This window comes from Eretmochelys imbricata, chromosome 13, assembly GCF_965152235.1.
Source record: "Eretmochelys imbricata isolate rEreImb1 chromosome 13, rEreImb1.hap1, whole genome shotgun sequence".
Classification (NCBI taxonomy): Eukaryota; Metazoa; Chordata; order Testudines; family Cheloniidae; genus Eretmochelys; species Eretmochelys imbricata.
Genome location: NC_135584.1, coordinates 1,207,044 through 1,214,726, shown reverse-complemented (window position 1 = coordinate 1,214,726; position 7,683 = coordinate 1,207,044). Strand labels below are relative to the sequence as shown.

Below are 7,683 nucleotides of genomic sequence, written 5' to 3'. Positions count from 1 at the left end.
GTGGATTTCGCACTCAGCCGTGCTAATGTCACCAAAGTGAAATGACTAAAGGTGGCTGCAAAGCCTCTGATCTGTAACCGGTGCAGGCACAACAAAATAGCTGTCCGTGTGCCTGGAGAATCGCGAAGATAATGGCTGTATTTAAGAAAGGGGAAAAAAGTGATCCTCACAAATACAGCCCCTTTAGCCTGACCTCTGCAGAACACAAGGGTTTAGAACAAATTGTGAAGGAAAGAATAAAGACGTGGAGGTAAATGAGATAAAATGCACCACGGGTTTACCAACGGCAGATCGTGCCTGACTAACCTGGTGTCTTTCTTTGATAAGAGCCCTGATTCTCTAGAGGAGGGAAATGTGGAAGATCTAATCTAGCTGGACGTCAGTAAACGATGCAGGTGGGAAATTCCTAGTTAACTGGAGAAGACGGGATTAGCACAGAACTGTGGCGTGGGCAAGGAGCTGACGAAAGGGGAGATGACCAGGGGTTGTGCTGGAAGGGGGAGGGCCGGGCTGGAGGGAGGTTCCTGGTGGTGTTCCTCTCCGGTCAGTCTTGGGACCACTCTTATTGGCTGTTTTGATTGGTGACCTTGGCACAGAAGTAGGAGTGAGCTAATGAAATTTGCTGAGGACACAAAGTTGAGCCATTTTGTTTCAAATGTAGCTACGAACAAAAGTAAAGGTAAAACCAGCTGGAAACCGAAGGTTTTGCTCCACCTGAAACGACAGTCTGTGTGTGTGTCTTGGCCACTGAATCAAAGGCTCCATCGTTCACCCAGCACGAGCCCGAAGGTAGCACAGCGCGAGAGCCAGAGGCAGCGCAGTGGCTGAGGGGCTGGGTCCAGCTGCCACTGATGTCGGGGAGCAGGATCAGGCCCTTCTGTCTCCCGTGCACATCAGACATTGGCCAGGCAGCAGGTTCTTCCCTTGCGAAACCCCAGGGGGGCCCACAGGACATTAGGGTGAACTCTGAACAGCTCCGCTCGACCGCCTGCGGCCTGGGAGAGACAACGCTGGCCTGTTACCACAGGCTGTTTGCCTTCAAAGGGTGAATCGCCCCAGGAGGAGCAATGGGCGCCCAGCAGCCCAGTCACACAACTGCAGGAGAACTGCATCCTGCTCCACTGCGGCTCCCCACTGTGCAGGCCCGGGGTGGGCTGGGTTAATGGGCTGAGGGCGTGGACGTGGCGAGGAGGCTTTAGAACAGTTAATAAATATTTACCCGCCTAAACCTTGCAGCAACTCCCTGCAGCTTCCTTCCTGTGCCTCCCTTCTCTGGGGTAATGACAGAGCCTCTCCAGCAAGAGCCACCAGCTTCAGTCCTAAGGTGCTGAACGCTTGGCCTCAAGGGTCAGGCCGGGACCCTGCATTCCCGGGGCTGGGGTGGGGAGAGCACAGCAAGGACAGCTGCTCCCCTCCCAGGAGGGCGGTTCAACTGTCTCCTCCAAGTGATCTGGGCTCTTGTCTCCTGCACAGCCACAGCCAAGGACGGTGAGTGTCCGGCCGAAATGAAGGGGCCCGCACGACCCCCCCAGGCCTACTGTCTCTCGGATGAGTCCTGCCCAGGGAGCGAGAAGTGCTGCAGCGAAGGGGACAGGAGAGTCTGCGTCCTCCCGGATTCAGGTACCGGCCGATCCCCCTATGGGCAGGCAGGGGAGGCTCTTCAGTCCTGTCCCATAATAAAGCAGAAGGTGGGGGTGGGTCTGACGAGACGAAGGCAGCTCAGCCAGCACCACCATGAGGGGGTCTCTGCACAGAGATGTAGCGGCTGGTGGAATTCCCTGCCACTGGAGCTCAGAGGGCTGGATGGCACTACCATGCGTTAAGATTAGGGTGATCAGCTCTCAGGCTTCAGGGCATATGCCGACTGCTGCAGGGGTCAGGAAGAAATTGCTCGTCCCCCACATACAGCCCTGCTCAGCTGGTCAGATACATTGCGGATGTTTGCCTTTCTCTGGAGCGTCAGACGCTGGGGAGTGCCAGAGACAGCTTCAGAGCAGGGGCTGGGGAAACTCGTCTTTGTTAGTTAGGAATCAGCAAAAAGAAAAGCAGCTCCGGAGGACTGAAATCTGAAGCTGTTCTCCCGGCTCCCCAGTCTCCGGCCCCGTCGCCCAGGAACGGCTCTGAAGAGCTCACTTTGCCAAGCTGAGAGGCCTTTCTCCCCTGGCGTTAGCTGGGCAGGTGCCCCCATCCTGACGGGTCTTGGGGGAGCTCTGGGTCCCACAGCCAGTTCAAAGGACACGTTCCCTGTGGGGCCCGGCTCAGGCGCCGCTGAGCTGTACTACAGGGTGCTCCGTGGGGAGCGAGGCCATGAGCTCTGCACCAGGGCGCTGGAAACAGATCCTCAGGGCTCTCGGAGAAATGGCTGCCCACAATCAGCCAGGGCCAGGCCCACCCTGCGATGCCCTCATCAGGGCTCCGCCAGAGCCCCCAGGCTACAGCAGCTCCTGCCACGTGGCAGGGGGGAGCCTGACATTGTGTCCTGCCAGCTGAAAAGTGACGTGCGGTGTTTTGGCTCTGGCCGTTGGGTCACAATAACCTGCAGCCTGTGATGCAATGCACTCCTCGCCTCAGCTCCTGGCTCACAATCCCCAGCTCCCTCCCCGGGCTCTGCAGGGGAGGCAAAGGGAGACGTGTCCAAGCTGTGCTGGCCAAGGGGCAGACTCCTGCTTCTGCAGCATCGGTGTCAGCACACCCTGCAGGAAGGAGAGTGAGGGAACCCGTCCAATCCACGGGCAGTACTGTCTGGAAACGGCATCTCTTCTGATACAGGCCGCAGCTTCCCTGGACTTCAGGCTCTCTCCTTCCCGCCCTTGGGAGCCGCTGCGCTCCGTTGTGTGTATTCGCAACATCACCATGCACGTTAGAACATATCACAGACACCAGGAACTCTTCCTTAGCAGCAGTGACAGGAGCTATAGGGAGATGGGCAATTCCATAGCTGATAGCCACACAGAAGGGCATTGCATTGCCATGTACCTGCCAGGCCTTTGCCTATTTGACCGAGCGATCCACACCCCAGAACTGAGCAGTAAGTACACATGGCTTGACAAATCCCCTGTTCTTTTTCCTTCTTTCCCAGTGCACCCGGGGTATTGCCCCAAGCCAGACGCAGGCCTGGTCACCATCTGTCTTGTGAGCTGCTCCGACGACACGCAGTGCTCCATGGACGAGAAGTGCTGCACCATCGGCTGCCACAGAAAATGCACCAAAGCTGAGCCAGGTGAAACGCTGCAAAGTAGCTCAAGGGGCTGCATCAGCCTGGTACAGCAGGCTGGCTTTCCAAACCAGTGAGGCCATGATAACATGGACATTTCGCACGCACAGTTGTGTGCCGCGTTCGTGCATTCAGTCACAGCAGCTGTCCATTCACGTGGCAAATCAGGCACATTTGCCAACACACGGACCCAATTTGCATGTGCAAACATGGTCACTGTGACATGACCTGGCCTTGCAGCCGTGTACCTGAACTCTCTGGAAATGGCTCCCCCGCCCCTTGTCCCGCAGCGAACCTGCGCTGACAGACAGTGTCCACAGGCTCCCGGCAGCTAACAAGCCCCAGGGCTCCACTGCAGGGAGGAGTGAGAAAAGCCTTTTCACAGAATAGCGCACGGCACAAGTGAGCGGCTTCGTCCTTAAAAGGCTGCTGCTCGCAAACGGAGGCAATGCAATCCAGACTCTCCATGCATTTGAGGCCTCTTCAGTATATTCTTCTCCCATCTCCAGTGAGCACAGATGGGAATGTGGGGGGGAGGGAACAGCCCTGCATATACCCCTGATCACTGCAGCAGCCCTGTGGGCCAGGAAGGCCTGCGCCCATGGGAGGAAATCCCACCCCCGCCTCCACCGCAGAATTAGCGCTGGGTAGATAAATGCCACTGCCCGCGGCAAGGCCTCCACAGCCGCTGGGACTCAGCCAGCCGGGCCCCCTCCCCCTGCAGGCAGAGAGCCCAGCCCCGCGAGCTGCTTTCCCCCAGGCAGAACGCCAGTCCCGAGCAGCCCCGTTGCCTTCCGTGGAGCTCCCCGGGGCGAAGTGAAGCTGGTGCCAAGTGCTTTGCTGGAGCTGGGCTTTGGGCTGTGGAACCCAAGGAGCTGCCCCTGTAGGGCCGAGCCAGGCAAAATGCCCAGTGGGGGAGGACCTTGGGCTGGGCTGATAGTGACTAACTGAGGCTTTTGCAATCTGCTGAGCACTGCCATGCAGGAGAGATGGGTCAGTATGACCCCAGCCCTTATCTGGGTCCAAAATCCTGCAGCTCCCCAGCCAGGCAAACAAGGAACAAGCCTCCACACCAGCAGCTTCTAGGAGCCAAGCATCTCCCACACGGTCACACCATTCTGCACCTGAGCCAGCCTGGCCGGGGCTTTGCCCCCTGGGAGCCGACAACCCCCAGATGCTTCTCAGGCCAGGGTGGGGAAGGCCCTGCCCATTCGCCGACGCGGTCACACTGGACTCTGACTCTTTTCCAGCCTCCCCGGGCGTTTGCCCCAAGAGGAAAGTACTACAGCCATTTGCTCCTTGCAACAACAAGTGTACTAGCGACAGGAGCTGCCCTGGGGAACAGAAATGCTGCTTTACCGGCTGTGGCCTTGACTGTGTCCCTCCACAAGCAGGTGCCCTCAGCACCGCCCTGCCGCCCGCCCAGTCCGGAGAGGGCTGGGACTGGACCAAACAGACTCAAGAGGGAAGCAGTGCTACAGGTGAAGACTCTGAGTGCACAGGGGGTTGGGGGGACTGGTCCTAGGCTGGCCCGTTTTTCACCAGATCCCCCCGCCCCCTAGAGAGTCACTAGGGCTTGTTGGTCCCCCACAGACAGGGACATCCCTGCCCTTCTGCAGTGAAGCTGGGCCCTTCCATGGCTGGGAGGGGCGGTGCCGCAGTGACTGGGACTGCAGCCAGTGCTGGGTGCAGCCACAACCGCCCGTCAGTAACGGGCAGGGTTCCCAACCCTCCGGGATTGTCCTGGAGGCTCCAGGAATTAAAAATTGGTCTTTGACTAAAGATTATGTCCTGTGATGAAACCTCCAGGAATACGTCCAACCAAAATTGGCAACCCTAGTAACGGGCAGAGGGAAACCTGAGATTTACAGGCTGTTGGTAACCGTGCCTCTGCGCTGCAGCCCCCAGTGGCAGCTTTGTTAGCCCAGCAGTTTCCTGCGCCAACTGCAGGGGTGTTCTGAACTCGCTGGCACTTCCCGTGTGCTGGGAACAAAGGCCCAGGCTTATTTATTTAGCCTAGTTCTAAAAGCTCTCTCCTGCTGTGTGAGGTGTCACTGTAAGCAGGCAGCAATTAGCCAAGGCAACCGTCATGCGCTGGGGAGAGCGGGACGCTGCATTAGGAGCCCGGCATTCACTTCCGGGCTCACTTGGACCCTCAGCTTGGGCTGTGCATTTGCAGGAGCTGGTGTGTGCAGTCGAGTGTGCAGAGATGGATGCACACTAGCCTGCCTGCTCGGTGCCCGCTAGTGCCAGGATCGCGTGCAGCAGTGCCGGGTGCAGATCCTTGGTTGTGCACGTAGCTGGTTATTTGCATGTGCCTCTTTCTGCAGGAAAGTGCCTCAGTGTCTCCACCGGGGAAACGAGGCCACTGCCTGTTTCCCAGCGATGGTGCATGGGGCTAGCTGAGCGCCACGTCCTGCCATGGTGTTATTGCCACTAGAGGGTGGGGTTTCTGCTGCCCACGGGCGGTTGTTCCTAGGGCCTCATTTCTGTTGCAGGGAAGCCTTGGACACCACGGAAACGTGGAACCTGCCCACCCAACCTCATCAGGTGTCTCTACACAGAGCCCCCTCTGTGCCGCAATGACACCGACTGCCAGGGGCGGCAGAAGTGTTGCTATAACCGGTGTAGGTTCCGCTGCGTGGAGCCGGAGGAAGGTACCAGAGACGGCGGGCAGCACCACGCGTGCTATCGGCACGCGGGTTAGGCACAGAGTTACTGGGGCAACCCCCCCAATTCACAGCGGGCACCAGGGCCAATGGCAGCTGCGCCCGGGCCCAAACAAATCCCCACAAATCGCCTCTCTCCCCATCAGCACTGGGCTCATCCCGCTTCGCATCCTGCCCTCCAACACCCCTGCCTTTGGGCACGGCTACTGAGAGCAACTTTTTATCCCCGAGGTGCCCCTAAAGACCCGGGGAAGAGCCTGCAATTAACGCCCTGCCCAGGCTGCAATCCCTGGTGGGCAAAGGGCATTGCCCGGTGACACTGCCTCAGCCTTTGGCAGCGAATTGGTTGAGGGTGGCACAAAGTGGGTGTGGATTAGGATAGAGGGAAGGCAGGGAGAACGAGCGCTGGGCAAAATTGGGGAGAGAGGAGCTTGGGCAGCAGGGTTAAGGCAGGGTGCTGAGAGCACCCAGGGCAGGGAGGTGAAGGCAGGGGGCAGCCAGGGCAGAGGGGTGAAGACAGGGGGTGAAGGCAGGGGGCAGCCAGGGTGGGGATGAGGGCATGTATAGAATCATAGAATATCAGGGTTGGAAGGGACCTCAGGAGGTCATCTAGTCCAACCCCCTGCTTGAATCAGGACCAATCCCCAATTTTTGCCCCAGATCCCTAAATGGCCCCCTCAAGGATTGAACTCACAACCCTGGGTTTAGCAGGCCAATGCTCAAACCACTGAGCTATCCCTCCCCCCCAAGTAGTTCTCTTTCCTCCCATGGGGATGTCATCTGCCCACCCCTCATCTCTCATCTCTGCCCTGTGACCCCTCGTGTTCCAGAGAAACCCGGCGTCTGCCCAGCTGAGGCCCCAGCGGGCGTCCTCGATCCCTGTTTCTTCCGCTGCTCGGCGGACGAGGACTGCCTGGGAAGTGAGAAGTGCTGCGCCCTGAGCTGCGGCGCGGCCTGCCTGGAGCCAGGGCAGGGTGAGTGTCCTGGCAGCCCCGCACAGACCCTGTCAGGACCCCACCCCAGACTTGCTCTGAGGGACCCTGGCTTCCCCAGGGGCTCAGTGTCTCAGCAGAGGCGGGACGCTCTGTCCACCAGGAGCTCAGCCGGGGGCCAAGAGGTGGCAGGTGCTAAGGACAGCGGCTGAGAGTGGAGGGGGACAGTGTCTGGGGGGGCAGGCGGGGCTGGCGAGGGGGGAGACAGGAGGAGTCCATGGGGAAGACGGGCCGAGCAGAGGGGGGCAGGAAACAGGACCCCAGGATGACGCCAAGGCTGCAGGGCCCCCCGTGCTGCCCTGCCCCAGGCTGCAGAGCCCGCAGCCCACAGCAGGAGGCGACCCAGCGGCCCCGGCCAGGGGATTGCGGCTGCCACAGACCCCCCCACTTTGCTACTTTGGGGCGGGACTTAGGAGAACACCTGGGAAAGGAGCAAGGCCGCGGGACAGCAGCTCGCGGGTTTGGGGTCTGAGGAAGGAGAGCAGGCGATAGGCCTAGCAGGGAGGACAGGTGCCCGGTCAAACCCCAACCCCTCCCCTGGGGTGGGATGCTGGAGATGCTTAGCCCCCAAGGCAGGCAGCCCCGCTCAGACATTCCCCGGTGCCGTAGCCCCCAAGGCAGGCAGCCCCGCTCAGACATTCCCCGGTGCCATAGCCCCCAAGGCAGGCAGCCCCGCTCAGACATTCCCCGGTGCCATAGCCCCCAAGGCAGGCAGCCCCGCTCAGACATTCCCCAGTGCCGTAGCCCCCAAGGCAGGCAGTCCCGCTCAGACATTCCCCGGTGCCGTAGCCCCCAAGGCAGGCTGCCC

At 59.8% G+C, this 7,683-nt stretch overlaps 1 protein-coding gene across 1 annotated transcript; it reads left to right on the top strand.

Annotated features, from left to right (window-relative positions):
• Positions 1–1,286: 1,286 nt before the first annotated feature.
• Positions 1,287–7,027, top strand: LOC144273773 (uncharacterized). Its single transcript, XM_077832474.1, has 5 exons — positions 1,287–1,620; positions 3,080–3,220; positions 4,465–4,695; positions 5,713–5,871; positions 6,714–7,027. The coding sequence occupies exons 1-5, from the start codon at positions 1,506–1,508 to the stop codon at positions 7,025–7,027; spliced, it is 960 nt and encodes a 319-aa protein (XP_077688600.1). The 5' UTR covers positions 1,287–1,505.
• The last annotated feature ends 656 nt before the right edge of the window (positions 7,028–7,683 follow it).

Coding starts and splice junctions, on each gene's coding strand:
- LOC144273773 (XM_077832474.1), top strand. CDS start 1,506: ATGAAGGGGCCCGCACGACCCCCCCAGGCCTACTGTCTCTCGGATGAG. Junction 3,221..4,464: donor ATGCACCAAAGCTGAGCCAG/GTGAAACGCTGC, acceptor ACTCTTTTCCAG/CCTCCCCGGGCGTTTGCCCC. Junction 5,872..6,713: donor CTGCGTGGAGCCGGAGGAAG/GTACCAGAGACG, acceptor CTCGTGTTCCAG/AGAAACCCGGCGTCTGCCCA.